The sequence below is a fragment of the Pteropus vampyrus genome, unplaced genomic scaffold (genome assembly GCF_000151845.1).
Source record: "Pteropus vampyrus isolate Shadow unplaced genomic scaffold, Pvam_2.0 Scaffold619, whole genome shotgun sequence".
NCBI classification, from domain to species: Eukaryota; Metazoa; Chordata; class Mammalia; order Chiroptera; family Pteropodidae; genus Pteropus; species Pteropus vampyrus.
The window spans coordinates 167,444-193,301 of record NW_011889400.1 but is presented as its reverse complement, the minus strand read 5'-3'; the positions used below and the strand labels follow the sequence as shown (position 1 = coordinate 193,301).

The 25,858-nt window shown below is 34.2% G+C and overlaps 2 protein-coding genes and 1 pseudogene across 4 annotated transcripts in view; 1 reads left to right on the top strand and 2 right to left on the bottom strand.

The window, feature by feature from the left end:
• Positions 1–4,035: 4,035 nt before the first annotated feature.
• Positions 4,036–25,638, bottom strand: CUNH9orf72 (chromosome unknown C9orf72 homolog). Of its 3 annotated transcripts, none has more exons than XM_023525744.1 (12): positions 25,573–25,638; positions 23,254–23,462; positions 20,609–21,096; positions 19,368–19,427; positions 16,404–16,499; positions 15,600–15,664; positions 14,335–14,407; positions 11,966–12,082; positions 10,016–10,251; positions 7,151–7,208; positions 5,994–6,103; positions 4,036–5,891 (listed from the first exon to the last, which is right to left on the bottom strand). In XM_023525744.1, exons 3-12 carry the CDS (start codon positions 21,050–21,052, stop codon positions 5,705–5,707), a joined length of 1,446 nt encoding a protein of 481 aa, XP_023381512.1. In that variant the 5' UTR covers positions 21,053–21,096; positions 23,254–23,462; positions 25,573–25,638; the 3' UTR covers positions 4,036–5,704. The 3 variants fall into 3 exon arrangements, with proteins under 3 accessions (XP_023381512.1, XP_011383022.1, XP_011383023.1); XM_011384720.2 differs by having other exon boundaries at positions 23,363–23,462; XM_011384721.2 differs by lacking the exon at positions 23,254–23,462 and having other exon boundaries at positions 25,573–25,628.
• Positions 23,815–23,930, bottom strand: LOC111733691 (annotated as a pseudogene).
• The window catches only part of LOC111733687, a 55,101-nt gene continuing 54,480 nt past the window's right edge, over positions 25,238–25,858 (top strand). Inside the window, exons 1-2 of the mRNA XM_023525743.1 lie at positions 25,238–25,526; positions 25,610–25,788. Of these exons, the coding sequence (XP_023381511.1) occupies positions 25,238–25,526; positions 25,610–25,788 (468 nt within the window). The remainder of the gene's footprint in view (positions 25,527–25,609; positions 25,789–25,858) is intronic.

Below are 25,858 nucleotides of genomic sequence, written 5' to 3'. Positions count from 1 at the left end.
GAGGGGGAGTGGTGAGAGAAAGGGGTGAAGAGGTTTGCTGGGGTCAGATCTCTAAAGCCCTGCTCTCACCATGGATCGCGGGCTTTATATTGTGTCAAATGCTGTCATTGAGGGTTTTTTAAATCAAGTGAGTAAGGAGATCAAAAATGAGATAATATTAGAAAGATCACTCTACCTTCTGTGGAGAAAAGTGGATTGGGCAGGAGGAATGAGGATGGTTAATGGGTAAAATCATGGAGGCCAGAAGACAGAAAGCTGTTGAATTAATCTGGATGAGAAATGACGAGGTCCTAAAAGTGTCAGTGGAGGTGGAATGAAGTGGACAAATTTGAAAACCAGGATGGGCCTCTGGATAGCACTCTCTCTCATACCCTAGAACGACTTTATCCTTTCTGCTATATGCAACGAAGTAGGGATGGGTTCAAGCTAATAAAATAACCTTGCTACTGAGGTGGTATCACCTAGAATCATGACTGTAAAATTGTCGTGGTTTAATAATCAGATATGGGAACTCTACATTCAGCTGCTTAGTGATAAGGACAATGACAAAATGATAACAGTGGTAACTAAATTTTATGGTTCACTTACTCTGTGACAGTTACGTTTCCAAGCATTCTGCATGTATTAACACACTTATTCTTCACACAACCCAATGATATTCTATTCTTATTCCTATTTAATGGATGAAGATATTGAGGCAGCACAGAGAGGTCAAAAACCTTATCCAAGGTCACACAGCTGAGAAGTGAAAAACAGGGATTTGTACTTTGGAAGTCTGACTTCAGGACCCATAATCCTATTAGCTCTACTATCTGCCTATACTGTCAGAAATATGCTCCTTCTCCATAGAAATCAGCATACGCATTAAAACGAACATTTTTAATTGGTTCTGAATATTCTGAACAATCACATGCCACTCACATCTCCAACTCATAGTCTCCAGAAATGTATTAGGAGAAGTAATGAAGTAAAATGCTGGGTGTGAATGCTTTTGCAGATTCAGGCTACAAAGAACAGAAAAGCAGAAAAAACAAACAATGGTGTTTTTAAACAATGAATGTTGTTTTCCTTCAGCCATAAGAGTATTTTAAAACTTGACAAATCCATTCAGCTTTCAAAGCATTCCACATTCCCCACCCACAAGCAAGTGCCAGAAGGTGCCAGTTTGAGCCAACTCTGAGCTCAGGAATGATTTTCTAAATATGGGATCAGATTTCTTAAATGTCCACACTCCACAGATGGATACTTACCACTGTCCTAATTGGTGTTATGAAAACTGCTTAGCAATTTATCCAGCTATTAATTTAAAGAGGACATTTCAGCAAGAGATGGAGTAGTGAGGCACAAATGCAGGAACAGAAAATGATAGGGTATTACTACTTGGAAAAGGTTGAAAATCACTGCCTTAAGGTCTTTGAAATTTTAGAGCTAGGTTGTACATAGGCTCAATTTTAATGAAGGACTTTGAAGGGAAAAAACATTCCTTAATTTGCAGGAACTGATTCTTTTTGGAGAGGACAAAGAAAATAATGTTCAGTATACTCATCATATTCATTCAACTTTTGCCTCATGCCTAGCACCACGCCAGGAACTGAAATACAAAAATGAAAAAGACATGGATCTTGTTCTCTAGCCTAGTGGAGACAGAGAAGCAGAAGAATAGTGTAACAGATGGAACCAAAGAAATGTACTAGGAAGCAAAAAGTGAGAAAGTGAGACAGAGGTTAGAGGGTTGAAAAGAAACCATGTTGCAAAGGTTTTGATTTAATTTTGTAATGATACAGAGAGCCGTTAAACAGATGCCACCGTCAGATTTTAGAATGACTTACATTGTTATCCACGTGAAGAATGGGTTGTAGCGGGGAGATACCTAAGGCAGAATGAATCCCACTCTTCATAAAAATCATTCTGCAATCCTGACATCTCCCTCTGCTTCTGCTCTCCAATCCATTTCCTCATATTCCCCAAACACACACAATTTAGAAATTATCTAATCTTTTAAAAGTATTAGTTTCCAACTATTTGAGGTTTTCCTAGATACCCGTTATTGGTTTCTAATTTAATTCCATGTGATCGGAGATTATAATCTGTATGACCTGAATCCTTTTATGTTTATTGAGACTTGTTTTATGGCTCATAATGTGGTCTCTCTTGGAATATGTTCCAGTGCTCTTGAAAATAATGCATAATCTGTTGTTGGGTATTGCTGTGTTCTATGTCGCTTACATCAAATCGGTTCATAGTCTTGTTCTATATTCTGATTTCTTGTTTTCCTGTTCCATCGAACATTGACAGAGGGATACTCAAATCTCTGACTACAATTGTAGATTTGTCTATTTCACCTTACAGTTCTTTCAGTTTTTGCTTTGTGTATTTTTGAAGCTGTTATTAAGTGAACAAGCACTTAGGACTATTATGTCTTCTTGCTGAACTGATCCCTTTAAATACTATGAAATTATCTTTATCTCTGGTAATATTCTTTGCTCTGAAATCTACTTTTTCTGATATTAATAATATAGCTACTACAGCTTTCTTTTTGATTAGCATTAGTATACCTTTTTCTATTCTTTTACTTTTAATGTTTGTCTTTTATTTTTATGATTAGTTTCTTATTTGCAACATATAGTTGGGTATTGTATTTTTTATCCAATCTGACAATCTCTGCCTTTTAATTAGGATGTTTAGGATATTTATAAATTCTTTTAAACAGTAATTGACTATTTAAGAAAAAATAATTGCAATAAAGTGTGACATTTATAATAGATATAGAAATAAAATGTAAACCAACAACAGCACAAAGGCGAGAAAAGAGAAATGGAAGTATAGTATTATAAAGTTCTTAAACTACATACTTATATTGTATGTTAAGTGGTAATATCACTTGCTATAATCCTAAAGCAATCACTAAAATAATAAAACAGAGTTACAGGTAATGAGCCAACAAAGGAGACAAAATAGAATCATAAAAAGTTTTGGTTTCTTCTTTGAGAATCTTAGCAATGCAATTAACCAGTCTTTTAAAGAAACCTTTTAACTCGACTGTTATATTTATGAATTAATTTTCTTTCTGTGGAAAAATGTCAAATCTTCTTTCTTTTCAGATTAAAGGGCATAGAATGCTTCCACTTTCATTTTGGACACCTGTACTGATTAACTGGAAGGAATAACCAGCTTAGGTTTTGTTAATGTTATTATAACAGGAATTTTTTAAAGAGAATTTACCCCATTATCTTACATTTGAAATATTAAATATATATATAAATTTTAAAAATCAAAATGTAACCCTGGGAGTTATAAGCAGAAAGCCTTTTTAAACAACAAAAACAACATAAGATTCCAGTGTGGGGGTGGAAAAAATAATTTTCTTTCTACCTTCTAAGTTCTTGTGGCTGGAATAATTACCAAATTAACATGAGACAGAATAACGGGAGAGAATGACCAAATTTATTTTTTATGTACATATGGGGGCTCCTTAAGAAAATGAGACACCAGGACATATCAAGCAGTTAAGGCTTATATGCCATTTTGAGCTAAGGAGAAACGGGGAGGGGTTTGTGTCTTGGGATCTTGAATAGAAGGAAAGCAATTCACATTGAGACAGAAAAGCAAATGTTTGGTAAATATCTGCCACGCCATCTTTAACTACAGACTTTAATCAAAAGGGCCTCCCTTGCTATGTTCCTCCCTGCTTATCATACTTAGTTCATGTTTCATATTAACTATAGTTATCTATGGTATCTCCTTTCCTAGAGCAGGTACTCTATCTAAATATATTTAGGCAGTTAGGGAGAAGATCGAAGGTTCTTTTTGAGTCTTTTGTTTCTAAAAAATAACCAGCTTATAATAATCAATATCCCAAAAGGCTTATTTTGGGGGGGCAAACTTTGGTCCCCCCTCACCAGAATCATAATCTTTAAACGTATTTTCTTTCAAAAGAAAAACTAAAAAAAATCTAGTTTAGGTTCAACATGACAGTCAGCTGAAGGAAAAACAGTCTTTCAATATCATAGTAAGGCTTTTCTGAACAAATAATTGTAGGAGACAAAATTTCAAAAATATTTTATTCAAAATTCTCCTTCTAGGAGAAAATATATGTAGCAGTGTTTACACATGCTTTAATAACTTATTTCACTATACAACTTGCACTCTGTGTAACAATACAATAAACCAGAAAAAAAAATTAGTCAGCACTTAAATAATCTATCATATAAAAAAACATTGAGTAAGGGGTACAACATGGTATTTGTACAGTTTTTCATGACTGAGCTACAGAGCAGTTCAAGTTCAGTGTGTGTGTCTAAAAATCAAACTGTACAACTTTCTTATTAGTGACGTTAAAGGCTATTAAGACCTTTTACAACAGAACATATTTTTGGTTAAATCTGGTGGGTAAGGGCAGAGGCGCTCTATTACTTTTATCCCTTTCTTATAAATATTTGTCCCTTTTGTGTTACTTCCACAGTTTTAAATAAAAACACTTTTTATGCTTATATATATTACTATGTCAACATTATTCCAGCACAGAATTACGTTAATCAGTTATTTCATAGCTAACAAAATGGTTTAAACACATTAAGGAAACAAAAGAAATAGACCACTTAGTTCTGCTTAAGTAGCACCTAGTATAATAGCACGTCAGTAAAGTTTCTCTTGCTATTCTTCATGTAATGCAGGCAGAGACATGGCAACAACTTCAAAAATATGCACAGAAATATAAGCAAGAAGAAGACAAGATACTATTTTCTATTTCTGAAATAACATATTACTAGCTAGTACATTCTCTATTGCATTTAATAATCTCTAAGTTACAATGATTGCCAAATCAGGGTAAGACTATACAAGAAGAAAACAAGATGAAAATAACTGACTAGTGAAATACGAACTTCTTCTAAGTAATTATATTTTCCAAGGGAAAAAAAAGGCACAGGAGGTACACATTTCCATTTGGCTCAAAATAATGAAAATTAATTTAAAAAGTTGGCAACATCTACTAAAACATAAAATTCAATTGTTATATTTTCTGACAGAGCTTAACAAACTAAAACCACCCTGACTGTAGTTTATCATAATTGGGACGATATACACTGCTTGACATATCTACACAGACTGAATTTGAAGGACTAAGTCTACAAGTAGGATCTAAAAATGAATTTCAATTAAACATCTGCTTGACCAATATTTTTTTCCTAAAGCTTATGCTAGGTTCAAGTTAACTTCCTGTCTATGGAACTGAAATATTTCAGATGCTCTAATTTTCAGCTAATCACAATAGTATTACAGTAATCCCATATACTAAGAAACACCAAAAGATGGAAAGTCAACTAGTATTATATCTGTGAAAGCTAACTCAGACTTCACTTTGATACATGTAAACCATGAATCCTAAGTTTCAAAAAACAGTAGTTGTGGTCAAGTTTATATGCTATCCCTATGTCTTTAAAAGACAGTGATAATATTTATTATAATTGTAAACATAAGTCTGTATCCCAAGAAAGCACATCAAAGGAAAAGATGTACCCATTGTTAACAACGCACCTGACATCCCCTTGCAGACTTCTTGTGACGACTGTAGTGTAACTAAGCTTAACTGCCATTGCTGAGTAGGATTCTGGAGTATGACCTGAGGGACTGATATGTCCCATATCACTGAGCTATTTTAGCAGCAATAATGACTGTGACAAAATATACTTAACAAGTTACACATTTAAAAAGTCATTAGAACATCTCGTTCTTGTACACTAGTATAGAAAGGTCTTCCAAAAATAAACGAGTGTAGGCCTGGTTTAATTTTCTCAGCTAGAGCCATTATTATGTTAAGATCGCCCTCTGCTGTTAAATCAAGGTCTATCTTCAGGTTCCGAAGAGATTTAAAGGGCTTTTTCCCCTTCTGCCTACAAATAACGAAAAAAATGTATATGTAATATTGAAAATGTCCAAAGGGAACAAAACAAAAACAATGCACAAAAGTTTTTCTTCCATACAGTTTTACTTACGTATCATCTTCTATATATTTTATTAGCGTCAAGGCTTTTCTGTGAAGGACAAGTAGAAATTGTGCAAGGAAAGTACTCCTGAGAGATAAACCAGGTTTCAAATGAAAGACCTACAGGAAAATGAAGCATTTTAATAAATATTCTGTTCTCATTCTACTTACATAGCATGTTTCTATCACAACATTAATAGCACCTGGCAGGTCACATGCATTAGAGCAGTCCCTTAACAGGAAGGAGTATGGTGGAAGTACTGAGTGAGTCTAGAAGCAATCTGACTCAAATAGACTCAAATTTCGCATTCTACCTCAGAATAAATATATGCATATTTTTTTTACTATTAAAAAATCACAATGTAAGTTACTTCCAACTGTGTTACTTGACTTTTTCTGCCCACATTGTCGAATAAAATGGAAGTTTCCAGAAGTTGAGCCATGCTTAGACTATGATTTTGAGATATTCATAATCCTCTAGTACTTTTGTTGGGGGGAAGGGTATAGGTGTAGTAGGATTTTATTTCTGCTTGAGAAACATGGGAGAAACATGGAATTACATGACTACAAATTATCCCTGAACTTTGAAATATGTCATAGACCACATATTTGGATCGAAAATTTCTAGTTAACCTAAGGATTTCATTATTTCAAAGTTACATTTAAGACAATGTTTCCTAGCCTGATCCCCAGAATGATATTATAACAAAGCTCTGTTATATTAGGAAATAAGTCCTATAAAAAGTATAATTTTCTTCAAATGTATATTTAAGCAGAATGTTTTCAAAAGAATGAGACAATAAAGATGCTATCATTTAAACAGAAGTATACTAAGTTTTAAAGACATTTTTGGCTCAAGGCAAATAAAAAACATTTATGTACCTTTTCCCTCCATCCCCAAAAAGAAAATACCTTGAGTTATAGGTTAGTGCTTAGACTTGAAAACATTATTTGAATTGGGGAATACTGCATTTTTAATTATTAATATTCAGGCTGCTATTCATAATTCAAAAAATCACTTAGACATTTTAAGAAAGACCAGAGACACCACAAAAAGATAATGACTTAATTCTATGATGTTACAGATAGAGTACAGGCATTGTAGGATATATTAGAAGAGAAATGTGTCACATCATTCACTATGACAATCTTACGTTTAACACCTACCTGATCCAGGAAGGCTTTTACTAGTGTGTCTCTGTGTAAGACATCTTGAAAAATATTCCTATGAAGAAAACAGTTCAAATGCTGAAATGGCTGTACAATGCTACCTTCCATAATCCTATACTCTAGCCAATAAATTAAATTCTTAGATATGGGATATTATATATAAACATATTTATAAAAATTAGATGTATTTGAAAATATAAAATATACATTCATTTTAGCTCAAAGATACATTTGTATATTACTGGCTTTGTCAGGCCTGTATATAATTATTTTTTCTTAAAGATATAAGCAGTCTCAAGCAGGATATGTAATATACACCAACTTATATAGTATCCTCCCCTTATAAAGAAATGTTGAGAGCCTTAAATAATTGGTAAATATAATTACCAATTCCTGCCATCTCAACAGCAATAAAAATAAACACACACCACTCCCACCAAAAACAAAAACAAAAGGTTAACTTTATATACTAATAACTTCTAATAAACATTTTAGGATGAAAAAAGGTAAAAGGATGAATGCTAAGAATCATTTGAGTGGGATTAAGGAACACACCTAGAAAACTATCTGCAACATCAGCACCACTGAGTTTGCATCAACAAGTCTCATCATCTAGGAAGTAACATGAATCAGCTGGTGTTTTAGGAAAGTGTTACCTACCTTGGCAATGACCAGAGTAAGATGTTAAGATGTAATGCACACTTGAAAGAAGGTGTACCTAACACACCGCCTAGGATATAGCAGGTGCTTAAAAAAAAAAAAAATTGCTCCCTTCCCAGGCCCGAACTCCCTTTAATTTTTTCTTTTCTCCTTCCTGCTACTTGCTTTCTACTTCCTTAAAGATTTTACTGAGATGCTAGGTTATACAAAGTCAGATGGTAACATAATACTTAATAAGGTAAATGATTTTTAACTGAAAAGACTGAAAATAGTAGAGATCATCATATAACTGATAGGAGTGGCAAGAAAAGAGGTGTGTGTGCAGAGGTAAATAGGAAAGTACCTAAAATTTCCTAGTTTTGGGAGATGGGTGTACCAAACAACAGAAGGAAACCGAGAAGAAAAGAAAAAAATAAGCATTTCACAACTACTGGTTGTCCATTTTGTGGCCAATGTGGGTACTGACAGCACCCTTATTTGGCTTTGGAGAGAGAATAAGGCCATTTAGGTCTAGTGTTCTGAATATGCCTATTTCACTGAATGAATGTTTTGGTCGTATAGTGAATTAAATGAAGCAAAGTGTTAAAAAACATTTTTAGTGACTGATTTTTCATGTAGTGGCAGTGACTGAAATAAATTTTAAATGTTAAAATTAAAAATATCTTTAAAAATTTGCAATATTATTTAAAATAAACTAAAAAGCAAAATTTGTCTAAAATATGTAAAATTTAACAATACATAATCTAGTTGTTGAAAATATTTTTGGACAATTTTATGTTCAGAAAATTTACTTAGAACTGGAAGGAAATTTTAAAATTCATGACATCATTTTGTTATGATCAGCAAAACAAGAATAGTTGGCTGATCATAGTTTGTCAAATTAGCAAAGTAAACCTAACAGGTTAAAATGACTAAGAAATGTTAAAGTATACGTATGTGTTCTCTAACAAAAAAAACTAGATGGTTGTAAACCCATTCTAAAGTTCACCAAATTCCCCTCTCCTCACCAAAGAGCTTTGAAGCAAACAATCGAAAAAGAGAAAAAACACTAAACACTTTAGGGAAGAAAAAAATGCTTAAAGGAACAAATTAATTCTGAGAATTTCTACATGGGTACCAAAATTACCAATACCACATGTGAAAACTTAGTGACCTGGATTCCAATTTTGACCAAGTTATTTTCTACACTACCTCCCTGAAAACTTTGTAAGGAACCAAGAAGAACATTGGAGAGCTGGGAAAAGATGGGTCCTAATAAAGTCATCTTTCTGTAGCTATTGACAAATGAAGCTGGGGCTCCCTTGGATACAGTCTTCTTTTTCTATGATTTTGGTCAACACCTCAGCACCTGCGTGACTACTAATGCTCCACTTGTCTGTTGCATCAGCTCAAAATTTTTTTTAGAAACAAAGGACAAGGTTGCTGGCTCCAATTTTACTGCTTCCTTATATACTCAAACCTGTATCATTCTAGTTAATATTTATTGAGCACATTCTAGGTGCCAGACACTTTAAATTGATTACAGAAAACCATAACAGTATACTACAATTCTTTTCTTGATTTCAAAACATCGTTTAAGTATATTCTCGGGGTTTTATAATTCAGATTTGTCAATACTACGTTTTTTCCTAATTGAGTCCACAATCAATATTTTATTATCATTATTATCATTTTTATCTTTTTAATTTACTGATCAGATTTTACGGCAAGAAACAAATACCATGATATAAAATGCAAAGTAAAAGAATGCTCTATTAATATTTTTTGACATTTTTGTTGTATTTTATATTCCTATATCAAGACAAAAAGACTGAGAATTACTGCTCTATTTTAGTTAATAACCTTTCTAGTGATTCTTCTTATACGTTAGACTGTAAGCAACATGAGAGCTGACGCTGTCTGTAAGATATTAACCTTAGCACCTAGTACTGTGCCTAGGGGCTCAATATATATTTGTTAAATTAATATTTAAATATGTATTTTAATGTCTAATCTAACCTATCTTATGGGAAACACAATTATATTTAGAAAAACATATTTAAGAAAAAATGCTTGATTAACCAAATAGATCTTTGAGCATAATTCTCCTAGTAATATTTCTTTGATTTTAAACACAGACTCATTTGTTTTGTTATTACTCATAAAAGATATAATTTCATAATATTGCTTAATGACAATACCAAAAAGCAGGGCATTACATACAAATCAGGAGTGAAGCTTTCGTCCGTGTAGATGATCGTATCCTGAGCCATATCTTCCTCTGAGGTGGCTCTCCAGAATGCTGTCAGCTCTGATCTCATGTATCTACGCTGATTATAAATATGTTCGTGACAGGGTGGCATCTGCTTGACAGTATTGACATCCACATCTATGTGGGTGGTGGGGTAAGGAGCATACATAACTTGCCGGAAGGGTAGCACAAAGCTTCCAGTTGAATCCTGTCGTAATGAATGGAAAACGTACTGTCTTATAGGCCATAAGATACGAATAATTATTTTTTAAATTAAAAAAAAACTGGCTTTGATTTAGCAAATCAATCTCTAGAAACTTATACCCAGATATTAATCATGATTACATGCAAACTTATAGTGACAGAAACAACCTAAGCATCCAAAAAGAGAAATGATTAAGCTGAAGTTTGTGTTGATACTGAAGAATATTCACAACATATTGTGAAAAAAGCAGGTTATAATATGTGGAGTATAATCCAATTTTTCTTGGTGGGGGGAGATATGTGAAAAAAAAAAAATACAGAAGAAAAAAGACCAGAAATATACCTGCTAAATATCAGCAGTGGATATTCATTGAATTGTGAGATTACAAGTAACCTTTTGTTCTTGACTATTCCTATGCTCTTCTAAATCTCAACAATCTATGTTCAGATTTAAAAGTAAAAAATATGCTTTCCATGTATAGTGAGTTGAGTTGCCATGAAACAAGGACATACTGTATATGAGGCACTATGCTATGTGCTATGAAGAAAACAGAAGACAAAGGCTATTTTCAATTTTTCACCTTTATAATGCTGTGATAAATCACCTTTATAAGTAAATCTTCCTCCATACATAATTGCTTCCTTAGGATATATTTCCAGAGGTAGAAATAGTAGGTTAAGTTTTTAAACATTTGTAAAGCTCTTAATATATAATGTCAAAGCATTTTCTCAAAGGCTATACAATTTATAGTTGCATGGAAAATTCTTTACACGTTTTTCTTCTATGCATCTGGTATAGGATCCTTTCAGGAATAAAGTTATATAATTAAATGAGAGGGACCTAAGAAAATAAAAGTCTAAGTACCTTCTGCCTTTGATAAGAAGTTCTAATTTTCAGATTTGTACAATTCAAATTGGAAATGAGTTTCCCTTAAGCAGTTTCTGTACTTAAATACTATTACTTTGAGTGCACGGCATGGACATTATTGAAAATACAAAAGCTGAATGTAACTTTTATTTGCAACAATTTTTAATATTTTTTCTTTCATGTGTTATGTCTACATCCTCAAGAAAGCATCCACTATGAGAAAATCACATAACCATTAGGAAATCTACTTCTTCACATGTTTGATTATACTTGAACATCAATATTGGGTTCAATAAAGTGAATAACTGTCTTCCTTATAATTAGTGAAAATGGCTAATTTACATTTATCTCTTTTGCTCCTTGAAAAGCAGACTCGGCAAATTAAAAATAATGTAAAGTAATTTTTCATATGTGTGTGTGTGTGTGTATACACACACATAGGAATTGATCAAATCTTAAACACTTTTTCGAGATAGGAAGCAGCTTTAAATTTTTTTTCAATAAATGAATATGGTACATAAGCACAAAATGGTAACACAAAATTAAAATCTGTTCAGTAAAAAAGAATGTTCCTATTTAGACATGCAACCTGATTCAAGCACATACAAAAAAAAAAATCCTAAGGCTAGACAGGCAGCTAAAAGAAACCAAAGAAAAACACAAAGAAAGATATTCTGTGATGTTTCACTGACATTAACTATAAATTCATAAGACATATACCTATGTTCAGATCTGTGTAAAGGAAATCAGCCCCTTGGCATATAAACATGAGATGCATTCAATGTTAACATTCAAAACATACTTATAGAGACTCAAAATTGGTTTCACTTGTGACATGTGGAAACTATACCTTTAGCAGGCCTTGGACAAAAAGTCCTGACTCATATTTAAATGATGATTCTGCTTCACATAATCTAGAACATTTTCTCTCTGCGGGAGTCAGAAAAAGGCATAATGTTCTTACTATCTGTAAAAGAAAATATTTTAGCATTAAAATGTGACACACACACACACACACACACAAATATCACCATTGGTTTGCTTATGAAAGAAACTAAAATTGTTTTCACCAATAAAATATATCCTGAGAAATAAGTATTCCTTAGTCACCCAGAATAGTCCATGAGCTATTATCAGTTGCTTAAAACAGGTATTCTGTAGTCAAATAAGTTTCGGAAATGCTAGTAAATTTACTGTAAGATAACTCAAAACTTTTGACATTTGAATACATATTGTTAATTATCCAGGTGACTGATATCATATGCAGATTTTCTCAAACTTATTTGACCCTGGAACCCTTATTTCAGTAGGAAGTATAATTATTGACTGTATCTTTGCCCAGCGCCAAGTGCTTTTCAAACAAGCACACAATTTTGGACAAGAAAAACTAAATGCTGTTAAATCACTCAGAATTAGGCTTTTGTTTAAGAGTTCTACATGTGAAATCCCATTATAATGAATATGAAAGAGTGTTCAAATCCTTCAAAAGAACGAGAACTAATTCTATCAAATTTGATTTAAAATAAACAAGCCATTGGTTGGGGTTTAGAAACCTATGATTCTAACAGGATTTGGTCCATAAATCCATTAGGGCAAGTAAAAAGCCTTTGAAAGGGAGCAGAATTTACCACCCCCAAATATACCTTTTTGGCAAAAGGATTATTTTAGGCTGATTATTTTTAAGAAATAGTAGACACAGTAGAAACCCTGCAAGTTATCCTTTTCTAAGAGACACTTAAATTTATAAGAGAAATCTCCATTTGTAAAGGTGTATCCCTCTCTGTACCAGGAAGAGGATGACTAAATCTCTAGAATCTCTTAACAGTGGAGAAAGCAAGGACTTGGAACTGCATAACTGTATCCTTATTACTGTGCTTTTCCTCGTAATCGATCAATAGGCCTTCCCACATCCCTACCCCCAAACATCTTTTGTCATTGGCTGAAGATAGTATTTAAGGTGAAGGCTTGGGCCATTTGGGGAGTTACTCAGTTTTTCTGCATATCTCCCATGTATACAGGAGGTATACATGTTATTAAGCTTCTGTTTGTTTTTCTCCTGTTAATTTGTCTTATTACAAAGGGGTCTCAGCCAAGAACCTAGAAGGGTGAAGAGAAATTTATTTTTCCTTCCCTATACCATGTAACTATGCTGGAATTCAGACTACATTCAGAGTTTTTATATTAAAGCAGTGGTTTACAATCTAGAGCAGTGGGAACCTTTTTCTCAAATTAAAAAGATAAAAGGGAAGCTATTAATCCAGAACACAATGTATGATGAGAAAAAATGTTTAAAAAACACGTAGTCCCATACGGCCTTTCTCCCTCCAAGAAGTGACTGGGAAGTCCCTCCATGGAACCCAAAGACTTTAGGGTACACAGATAGAAAGCTACTTTCTTGGGGGGTAACAGAAATAATATTACTAGTCACTAGATGAAGTAAAATAATTAAGGTATCTCTCATAAATGGTTGTATGAGAAATATAATTTTGGTAAATTAAGGGTCATGTAAATATACAGGGTAGCTTAAAACAGAAAAAAGTTATAAATATATTTGTTAAGCAAATAATCACTCCTAGCATATTTCCTGTATAAAACTTAACAAAATAGGTTTGCTTAAATTGATAGATATGTATACTTAATCTCTTTCTAATTAATGATCAGTGAAGAAAAGTACAAAATCTCTTAGTTTGGGTCTAATGCTTGGAAAGGTAATTGTTCATTAATTCTTTGGTAACTCGTGTAGCAATGAAGTGGTCACAAACATTACTAAATAAAGTATAACCTCCATTGACCACTTAATAGCAAATGGTCCCTAAAATGGATATATTTAGGGGGAAAAGCAAGAAAATAAAATCGAGGTGATCAGACATTTCTTTGGAATTCATACCAAAAGTATATGGCTATCTTCATAGTAAAGATAACATCAGAAAATAGAAGACAAATTTTTTTAAATATCTGATTTTAAAATAATCTCGAAACCATTATATGATTTATACTGAGACCAGTATTTATGTTATTGAAAATGAAACTAATGACTTCTTATTCAAACAGTTTACTTTAAACTTATTTTTCCCATAGGGTGTCCCAGTAATTTGGTCAGATTATATTGCCTTGTTATACTATTAGATCATCTTGACTGTGACCTAACCTTTAAATTACAATCCATTATACGTTAGCAGTATTAAAAAGACAGATTTGCTGGATTATAAAATAAATTACCTTGTTTACTTTCTCTGCACTGCTTCCTACTACGACAGAACAGCCACAGGTTTGCAAGTGTGAGCTAATGGCACTATAAATTCAAGAAAAAAAATTAAAAACATTGGCTGTAAAACAATTTCACAAACTAAAAAAAAATAAAGGCACGTGAGCTTCAAAAAACTTAGAATAGCTTTACATGAGAAACTCCAAAACTACAAGTATAATAGCCATCTTTATTTTTATGGTACTTTACATTTTCCACATGCCTTTTACAGAGATTCTCCCATTTGAACCTTATAACAACACGGTTAGTAAAATATCACCATTTTAGTGGAAGATACTGATGTGTAGAGAGATTAAATGATTTATTTAAAGTCAAATGGAATTAAAAATAATATAATGAATGAATGACACTGAACAGAATCAGCACTAATGCACTTCTGATTCAAGCCATTTAAGGCTTTTAGGTTAAACACGCTGAAGCCTCTAAGATTCCATTTTAAAAAATAAAATTTCACGATAATCTGCGATTGTAAAAAAACACTGAAGTGGAAGAATGAGATTATACATGTAGAGAAAGCACTTAGTATAGGGAATAATATGTAGGCATCCAATAAACACTGGCTATTATTACTGGTTACTATTACTATCATTTTTCCTTAGAAGAAATATAAATTAAAAATGTTAGCCATTATTATGTGTTTTTATGTTCCAGGTACTGTTTTAAATGCTTAATATGATTTATCTCACTCAACGCTTACAATCATCTCATGAAGTAGGTAGTATTATTATTCCCATTTTACAGATGAGGAAATGGAGGCACAGAGAGTTCAGGTAGTTTTCCCAGGGTTACACAGTAGGAAATCTCATTTTAGAACCCACTATAAGATAGAAAGAGTGAATAAAAATGTAAATAATTTTGTTTTCTAAGACCAAATAACTCAAGTCTATCCGCAATGCAACTTACTTTGAAAGGGTTCTTCATTTCAGTTTTAATGAGAACTAAAACAAGAAACCAGAACCAAAGGACCAAGATTTCTTGTCCAGATACTAGAGAACTCAGTTTTTTAAATATTAAGAAGAGTAACATCAAATATATCACAGACATGTAATAAATGACAAAATAACACAAAGATAAGCAATAGGTCAAATACACAATGTTGTCCCTAGAATAATCCGGGGTAGACATGCTGTTATTTACGTCCTTCTAAATCCTGTCATAATTGAACATAAGATTTGTATCTGCTTCATCCAGCTTTTATAAAAAGAAAGTAAATTCTTACTTGAGAAGAAAGCCTTCATGACAACTGTCACCAATATCATCATCATTGAGAACTGTATCAGTTATCTAAAATGTACCAAAAAAAAAAAAAAAATTCTGGTATAACATATTGCTGAAATAACTTTTAATACACAGGTTTTCTGAAGTCTAGGTTCAACATAATACATTGCCCTCATTCCTTAAAATCAAGACTCTCCATAAAACAATCTCTGTGTACTACCACAAACTTGTTCAGAAGAACAAATGCAAAAGCTGGTCAGGCAGGTTTAGCAACAATTTTTACAAGAATCTCCTCCTCTTCTGAGCTATCAGAATCGGGAGATAAATCTTAATGACAAAAATGTCAGAAAGCAACAAGAACAGTTTCCTAAAGACTTCCCTATATATGCATAGCGTGTGATTCAAAATGTCCTCAACAAATGATTAAGGAAACTAGATAAGTGAATGTGAGTAATCTTCCATTAAGGGCCACTGATTTGTACACTGTTTTGTTACCAAAAGTAGTGCCTTACCGATTGCTTCTATAAGATCTAAAATTTCCCCATTTCTGGGAAATACGAAAATGGTCACATAAATAAATTTAATGTTTTAACTATCACTGACCAAAGAGCCTCTGTTTGGCAAAAAACTTCAGAATTTTAGGTGTGTTTGATAAAGTGGCTAATGCTTTATATGAATAGTATGTATGACAAAAATGAATACTACTAAAATTAGAACATTACTAATATACATAATAGTAATATAACTCAAGGAAATTGATAAAGGATACCATTGCTCCTATTTAATAAAATTAATAAAAACTTACATCTATTTCTTCAGGAACACTGTGTGATTTCATAGATGAAAGCAGTTCCATTACAGGAATCACTTCTCCAGTAAGCATTGGAATAATACTCTGACCCTGCACAAAAAAGTAAAATGAAGTAAAAAAAAAAATCACACAACAAAGTTGAAGCTGAACAATAAAAAATTAAACATCGAAGCAAAGAATAATGCTCTTTGATAAGAATACTAGATGACTTGTTCAAACACAGCTGCAAACAAGTCTACCACTCCAAAACATTGCTGAAAGATTTATGTGCCATTTAAAACTCATCTTCATTCTTCTGGAAATAATTTTCTTTAGTCAGAATAGAATCATTGGTTTATCATTTACTATTACATGCATAATTAAATCACCATGATAAATTTAGAAAGTATCTCCTTTGAAATGTGGGATATAAAAACTCTTGATAAAGGTCATCAATGTAGTTTATGTCTAAAAATGAGGAAAACCAAGGATAAAAAGACGTTGAAATCCTCAGCAAATAACTCAGTTGTAAAACCTCAATCAATACTGAAACTCTGTATTCATAGTAAGGCATAATTTACCCAAATGCAAATCAAAATCATCATATATGTATATTTTAATAATCAATAAAATATGTTTCCTTTAGAGTTATTTCAAGACAATACTACTTCTTATTCCTCAAAAATGTAATTTTGAAATCTCTAGACTGAAATTGAATGAAAATAATATAGAACATCACAAATGTAAAGTGTCTTAAATTTGGGTGATCCCTCATATATTCACTACCATCACCACTCTCCCTAAAGTATTGACCATCCTGAATATACAAACTTTTAGAGATGTAGGTAAAATTGTCATATGTCTATCAATTTTTAGGTAAACATGTTTTTAAAATGCACATATTTAAGATCAATCTAACAAGATTTTTCCTCACTCATGTTTCATGAAACAATTTTATTCAAACTCTTCACATGCATCTTCAAATTAGAACCTCTGTCATCCCTACAGCCATTTTTTGAGTGACCTAATCCAGTTTTTCAGAGTCCCCTATCATATAAATTGCTTGAGAATTTAAATGTGATGTTGTCTCCGGAAATTTTATCCTAAGCCATAAACTCCCTTGTATCAAAGAAGGTATTATTATTTTAAAAAATGCATCCTGTAGTAACCTCCACAATATAATCACTTATTGTTTCTGCTTTAATATTTTAAATGCTTTTATACAATTAAACAATCAATAACATTGCAAATCAACAATAACTGAAGCTTTTGTTAAATTTACTTCCTTGTATAACGATTTTTAGCAGATGACAGCTATAAGCATCCAGAACTAGCAATGACTAAAGTTGTTTCACAATAATGCGTCATCCCCAAATAGTATTAACTGTTAAAGTCACTGAAAGCACATCATGTGAGGTTTGCAAGGACTCAATTACCAGGCAATTCATTTACAGAAAGAATAATTGTGGGAAAACACTTTCCTTTAGGTCTAGGTATATGTAGTAGTTCATATGTGCAGTATCTGACATTTATCATCATAAACAAATGGATATCCTCACTGAAGCTTAAAAAGAAATCCTACAGGGCTGTACACAGGGAGGCTCTAAAAAAATCTCTCAAGTTTCTTTTCCTCCTCCAACGTCTCTAACTTGAACTTATCAGCTGGAGAATGTTTCACCTTAAAAACCTTTGTCCCAAGTGTACTTTCCTCTGGACATAGAAGTGATAGGATAATATCTTCAAGAAGAGACATTAAAAGAAAATTTATTAACAGTGGTTAATTTTGTAAGTACAAGCTTCTGGTTTGATAAAAAATAAAAGCAGAATTTTACTGGGTCTTAAATTTCCTTATCTTGAGATAACTCTACTAATTACTCCATAACTAGAGATTGGTAAATGTCATCCCATTACTTGAGACGCTGTTTACTGATCAGCAAGCAAAGGCTGGGCTTCTCTGGGTAAAGTCTTATAAGTCTCAGACAATTCTGCAGAATTATCTCCTCTGGACTGGAAAATTATTTACAAAAGTGTAGACATAACAATTTTATAAATGAGATCATTTTATAGGGTTTTATATTTTCCTGTTTAATGTCCCTATATTTTCACAAATTTTTAGAAAAGTTTTTGTTTAAAGTACCATTCTGTGTCAGGAGTGTTAAGGAGAACCAGAGAAAAGGCAATCCATCCATGATGTTCATACTAGAATTTCAACAGAGGGAGCAATGAGAGTGGCCACAGGTAACAGGAGTAAAAGCAAAGAAGCCTTTCTCCATCCGAGAGTTGCCTTCAGAAGAACTTCTCTGCCCTGGTTTGCATTTCATTTCCACAGGGGAAGCCACATCTCTTCAATCATGCTCTTCAAACTCTGGTGCCTGCTCTCCACGGGTATTCAAAGTCATGGGATAAACATGGTACATTTTCCTAGAGACCTGATATCACTAGAAGCCTGATCTGTATGAAGGTGAGGAGTATCTCTGGCAAACTTCAATACTAAAACAAATATAGATATGTCATAGAATAAAATGTAAATTACATGAGTTTTAAAGATAGAACTTCGAAGAAATATGCTTAGAGCTATGCCTACACCCACAGATACCTTAGGAGTACTCACTTTCCACCTGTTACAACTACATCTGAGAAAATGTCTGAGGAAAAATACCTTAAATAAAATCTCATATACAATTTTTAATTTTGACTATAAATTAAGTTATTCAGACCTTACTCTGTGCATACTAATTAAATTAAAATATTAATTTGTAGATGCCAATACTGTTATTCTTTACATTGAATTATTCGGGTCTAAGACATTGAAGTTTTTATCCAGTTTATGCCATACATCTCCATAAAGAAAGGCTCTGTTCACTTTCAGGCTCACTGTTAAACTAATATAGCTTCAAAGCCTAAACAAAGTAGCCCTCATCCTTATACAGACACAAGCCATGTGCATAGTGGTGTTTGAGTATGCAGTCTGTACTTTACCTGATCTTCCATTCTCTCTGTGCCTTCTAAGACTATCTTCTGGACATTTTCTTGCCTTTCCTGAGCAAGAGAAAATTGATTAAAATAATTTCAAAAATAACATTTTGATGTTTGATGTTTTTGTGTTTGTTTGTTTTTTTTACAATACAGTTAAGTAGCAGACATATTTTTGTGTAATTTAGTTCATGGAGAAAATACTTTTCACTTTAGGACAGAAAAGAGGGGGTTGAAAATTATCTAAACAAATCCATGCTCTCCTAGAAAATACAAAATAAAACAAAATAAAACCATTTTTGCAGTTAAAAAGAGAAAATTTAGCAGATACTAGTCAGTGTAACATCTGCATAGTTTCACAAAGGTAATGATCTGCACTTTTCAAATTAAATAAGATAAAGCTGAATCTGGGGAATACAGAGCTTCCTGATTTTAAATGATTTTCATATACATGTGAAAAATAAGGAGCAAGCCTGCAAACATAGTAAGAAACTATTCTTTTAAAAGATACTACTTTTCCTTACTATCTGGTAAAAGCCTCATAAAACTAAAACTAATGCTTTAATGGATTTTCATGTTAGCATCAAATTGCAAAGTAGAAAGGAGAATTAAATTGTTATTCAGATCTGCTAAAGGTATATAAAAATATAAATATTACTATAGATTAGCTATAGGACTTAGGGGATAACAATATTTTCCTCTAGCTCAATCTGCAAAAGGAAAAAAATGAATAAAAATATCATTTATGATATGAAAATGAAATTAATATCTCCTAGAAACCATTTGATCTAATCTCCTCATTTTGCAAATATGGGAACTTGGCAAAGAAGTTAAAGGGACCAAAGGATCCATGGCCAACTGCTTAGGAAACAACTGTTTTGAAATGCTTGTACTCATACACAGTAGTAACTGAAATAGTCATACAATCCCACCCATGACCAAAAAAAAAAAAAAGCTTTAGAGTCAAAGGATCTCAAGATAATTAGACTATAAAACTTATTATTTCTCCTAATTACTCTAAGTTTAACTTTTTATTTGTAATGTGGAGATACCATCTCCTATCTTTCAGAGTTATTATGAATATCATAGACATCAGACTACATCTACCTGAATCTAATAAGATAGATGAAAATAATAGCTGTTTCAAGTTAATGGCATATCATATCTAAAAATTAGGTATAAATGTATCAGAAGATAAGCTTTTAGCGGTTAAGTTAGTATGATTAATAAGCTCAAAGACCACTTACCTTATGCATCCATATCCTTCCTTTCCGGATAATGTGTGTTAATCTATCAACACACACTCTGTGAAGTGGGAGGTAGAAGCTAAGTTCGGTCTGCGGAAGTATAATTGATAGTCCATATGTGCTCCTATCCCCATTCCAGTTTCCATCAAAGATTAATGAAACAATAATTACTCCCTTTTCAGACAACACAAAAAACTTTACATCTATAGCTCCACTCTCTGCGTTTCGAAGGATTTCTCCATTTAGGGTGTGGTTGGCAAGGAAAGTTATTTCTCCATCACTGAGAAGTAACTGTTCTGTCTTTGGAGCCCAAATGTGTCTTACTCTAGGACCAAGAATATTGTCCCAGTAAGCAAAGGTAGCTGCTAATAAAGGCGATTCACCACTTAAAGCGATCTCTGTCTTGGCAACAGCTGGAGATGGTGGTGGACACAGCGTCGACATCACTGCATCCCAACTGTTACATTATCCACATGCTCCAGGGATAGCTAAACAAGGACACACAAAATCAATGATTAGGTTAAACAATTTTAAAGTCATTCGCCAAAAACCCAAATAATTTAGGCATATGTGGCTTTTTCCTTGAAGCAAAAAAGATTTGGAAGCATGTCTCCCATCAGGACAGAGACATTCAACTAGCATGGCAGGTGCACATTAACCATTTGCTGCTATAATTTTGCAATACATAGTAACTTGTCATTTATATTCAGAAATTTACTTAGAAATGCAAATAATAAACTAGAAAAAAATTCTGAACATTTATATGAATTATTACATACTAAAGCTCATAGAATAGATATTCAGTTCCCAATATCCAGTCTATGTGCAATTCTAATATAATTGAATATTTGGTTCCTAAGCCATCTCAACTAAAGAGGAATAAATAAGAAAGGTGAGGGCTCAATAGAAGTCACTGATGTTTGTTGTGGGTTGAACTGTGTCTCCCCAAAGATATGTTCAAGCCCTAATCCCTGGTATCTGTGAATGTGATCTTATTTGGAAATAGTTATCAAGTTAAAATGGGGTCATCCTAGATGATGGTTAGTCCTAATCCAATGTCTAGTGTCTTTATAAGTAAAGACCTAGAGCGATAGACACAGAGGGAATGGGGCCATGCAAAGATGGAAGTAGAAATTAGAGCGATGCAGCTACAAACCAAGGAAAGCTGCCAAGAATTGCTGGAAGCCATAAGAAGTTAAGAAGAGGTAAGAAAGAATTCTTCTCTCAAGCCTTTAGAGGAGTATGTCCCTGCTGACACTTTATTTCAGATTCTAGCTTCTAGAACTTCGAATAAATTTTTGTTGTTTTACATCACTCAGTTTGTGTTGTGATACTTTGTTATGGTAGTCCTAGGAAACAGGTGACAGTAAAAATACCTTAAAAGCCGCTAAGGGGCAGGGGCAGAGGACAAAAAATTGCAAAAATTCAATTGTGTGGAACAATAACAAAACATGAGCAAACACTCCTGTTATTCTCAATGAACTCTCTGGCTATCAGGGTACTAAAGTCCATTACTGTGTTTAAAACGACAAAACACCAAGACAGAGATAAAATATTTGGTATGTTATTCAACACAGAAAAGAACAAACTGCTCTCATATATCTGAACTTACTCAAATATATCACTCTGAGAATGCAGTTTGTGTGATATTAGTGTAAAGTGAATCATTTTTGCTTAATATTAAAATCAAATATTTGTATTTAAAGACCAAAAATGAAAAAAAATGACAATTTCATTTAAGCAAGTGTGACATTGAGGAATCTAATCATCATGTAAAGGATAGCAGTTATTAGCTAAAGTATGGCATTCCTATCTTTGCCTATATGATTGCTTTGGGAAAACACATTTGATCTAAAAATTCATGTCAAAGTAAACCATTTTACTTAAAGGATTTTATATCTTGTCAAGAGAGTTGAGACTGAGGAGAAGCAGAACTTTTGTTAGAATATTAGATGCACACTTTTAACATGATGTCAAGAACAAGGACACACAGCTTGGCAAGATGCTTTACAGTAAGAATGTGCAGAAATGGTTTAACACACAGACAGTGCTTATGTGTGTATCTTTTATTTCAGCAATTCATTTAGGGGATGTTTATTTTTTAATGTGTTATATCACATTATAAATGGATATAAGCTGTATAGCTTCTTTAAAACATCCACTGTTCTGGATACAATTTAAGCAGTTTACAATGATAGAAATGTAATTTGAATTGAAACTGTAATGATGCTACTGTCATCACTAATAGCAGCAAACTGGAGGCCAAGGAAATGAATTAAGTAAACACACAGCGATATATTGTAATATATATATTTTTTTGGATAAAAAAGGTGAATAATCATGAAGACAATATTGCAACTCAAGTATTTTATCATTACATTGAAAATAAGGAGAATTTCCTAAAACTAAATTCAGCCCTATAGCAAAATTTGGATTATGAAAAAACTTTTTACATGATAATGAAAATTAAACCATTATAGACCACTAATTACATTGTTTCATTGCTAATGTTATTAGACAGAAAACAAAAGACAAGCATCATGTTGAATTGTTTAGTTTTAAATCTTGCTAAAAGTAGTAATTTGAGAAATGAAATGTCATAGAGAAGTGTAATTAGTAGAGATGTAAAAAATGATTTTACTAACACTTAAAGTCATCATTTTGGTGAGGAAAACCCATATATACAAATGTGGCTGGAAAAAAATCCGTTCAAAACTAGTAATATATTTTTTTAAGTCTATATATCTTAGTTACATGTAGTGTTGGCTTCTCCAGAGGGTCATCAAACATTTGCCTTAAGAGTCTTTTGAGGGAAGCCAGGATCCAAATTGGGTGACACAGTGGCTTGCCACTCCTGTAAACAAAGATTAGAGTTCATGAGATGTACCTGATATACGTTCTGAAAATAATCCAACATATGCAGATTATATTATTATCTGTTAAAACTGTTAGACTAGTAAGTCTGAAGCTTTGCCTTTTCTTAAACGTTTGCTAAAAATCAGCCACCGACTGGTATTTAAAAGTGGTCCACTGCTATTGTATACATCAGAAGTCAACTATCATTAAAGCCCACACTTTTTGTAGTCACGCTGTTTATTTTCTCCCAGCCCTAAGAGAAGCAGGGTCCTAAGTAAGCCCACACCTTACTTATCAGAGACTCTCCAGACCAACTTTGTTTTTTTATTTGTATTTATTTTTATTATTTATGCCTACAGCACCTGGTCTTCCTAGGTGGTCTCCCATCCAAGTACTAACCAGGCCTGACCCTTCTTAGCTTCCAAGATCAGACATCAGGCTTGTTCAGGGTGGCATGGCCGTAGACCATGGACCGTGGCTCCACTGGGGCGCGAACCCAAGTAAAGCAGACGTGCTAACCGCTACACTATGGAACCACGTCCTCAGACCAACTTTATTGACAGTGAACTGTTTGTAACACCAGACAGTCTGCGACACTTTCAAAATTTTTATCAGGCAATAGTCAGGAGATGTTCAAGATATCACTATCAGGCTTTCTCTCACAGCTTCAAATTTCTCAAATAGGCAGGCTATAAACTACCACTCCTTTGAACTACTTAACACAGAGCCCAAGGGCAGGCTTCAAAGATAGGAGGTCTATAGGTTTTCTATTTCTTTCTCTGAAAGGAAATTTTTGGACCACTAATAGAGACAAATAAAGAGACTATTTTGTCAGCTTTACAAAGAAAAAAAATCTTTAGCTCCTATGTTTCCTGAAGCAGGTTAATGCCAGCTTACTGCACAATCTGTAATGTGGTCTATAACAGCCCTCATTTTTGTTTCATATGTTTAAACAGCAGTCATCATGAAGCAAATCCAACTGATTTCCTTTCCTAGAGAGTAGCAGAGTTTGGCTGTGGTTCTAGCAAAGGTATGTATGTCACATAACAGCATCATATTTCAAGTATTCTGACTCTGTATTAACCTCCCATAAATTATATTTTTGCTTCTGTAATGTTCTTGTTATGTTAAAAGTTTTCCAAAGTCCGTGAAAGATCATGTCTAACAGTCCCTTTTGTACAAAGTAATGCCAGATATATTGTGTCCCCTTGCTTTGCATTATAGGCGGGGGATGGAAACAATTTGAAACGGATTTTATCCACTGGCCACAACCGGCCTGCTACTTTGCTAAAGCCTAACACTCTCCATTGTTTCTGAAATGGCCATTTCTCTGGCAAGTGCATGACCTCTCTCTGTCTCCTAAATACAGAGCTTGCAAGAGCTAACTGGAGCCAATCAGAACCCGTATGGGAAGGGCAGACCGGTAATCAGTGCACTTCTGCAACTGATAGCATCAGTCAAGTTATGCCCAAGTTACAATGGTCACTTCCTTTAAGTAAGTCTGTGTAACCACGGAGCTGTGAAGCAAGTAGGTCATGTTCCACAAAACAGGCGCACAACCCAGTCTAGACTTGCTGCCCAAATTTACAAGGCATCACCAATCCTCAGAAACTACAGTTCTGTAGACGTACGTCCACACCGTCACCCCAACCCGCATTATCTCTTCTCTGACCCTAACTTGGTCAGGGGCAGCCGCGCGCCGCTCGCCCTCTGGCCTTCCTGGAGCCAGGCCTCTTGGTGCCCAAGGCTCTATGCCGCGGTGCCCAAGGCTCTATGCCGCGGAGCCCGCGGCACAGCGGATCCGACCGGTCCCTCTGGGTCTCACTCCGGGTGCCCGGGAAAGAGCCGGCTCGGAGACTGCGGGAAGGAAAGCGGGTAAGAGACTCAATCCCCATCTCCTTGTCTCTGTGCCGCCGCGGCCGGGAAGCCCGGGGCCCGGATACAGGCACCGCCACTAGTCGCCAGTCTGGGAAACCCGATGCCCGGTTTCGGTCACGGAAAAGAAAAGAGAGAACGAGGAGAACCAGGGGTAGGGTCCCCGCCGCCGCATATAGCCGTCCAGGTACCCCAACCCTAAACAGTCGCGGGCAGGCTGGCTTCTCACTCACCCACTCGCCACCGGCTGCGCGTTGGTCGCCGCCGCAGGCGCAGGGACCGCAACCGCAGCCCCGCCCCGCCCCGCCTCCGGCCACGCCTCCAGGCCGGGCCGGGCCCGTCGCTCGCATTCGCCCCGGCAGCCGCTTCACGCCGTGCCTGTTTCCCACTTTGTGGTCTTCTGGTTAAAGTTTTGTGGACTCTTTCCTCGTTCACTCTCGGCAAATAAAGTGAGAGCAAAGAAAGGGGAGAAAGGGCGGGAAAAACAAAATCACACTAAGGAAACACACGCCTCTTGCT

Bases quoted from the DNA above. Each gene is read 5' to 3' on its own strand.
- CUNH9orf72 (XM_023525744.1), bottom strand. From the start codon at position 21,052: ATGTCGACGCTGTGTCCACCACCATCTCCAGCTGTTGCCAAGACAGAG. The intron at 15,665-16,403 runs GTAAGTTTTTAT...GGTACATTTTAG, and splicing joins GTGTTCCTGAAGAAATAGAT to ATAACTGATACAGTTCTCAA. The intron at 5,892-5,993 runs GTAAGTAAAACT...CGTTATTTGTAG, and splicing joins AAATATATAGAAGATGATAC to GCAGAAGGGGAAAAAGCCCT.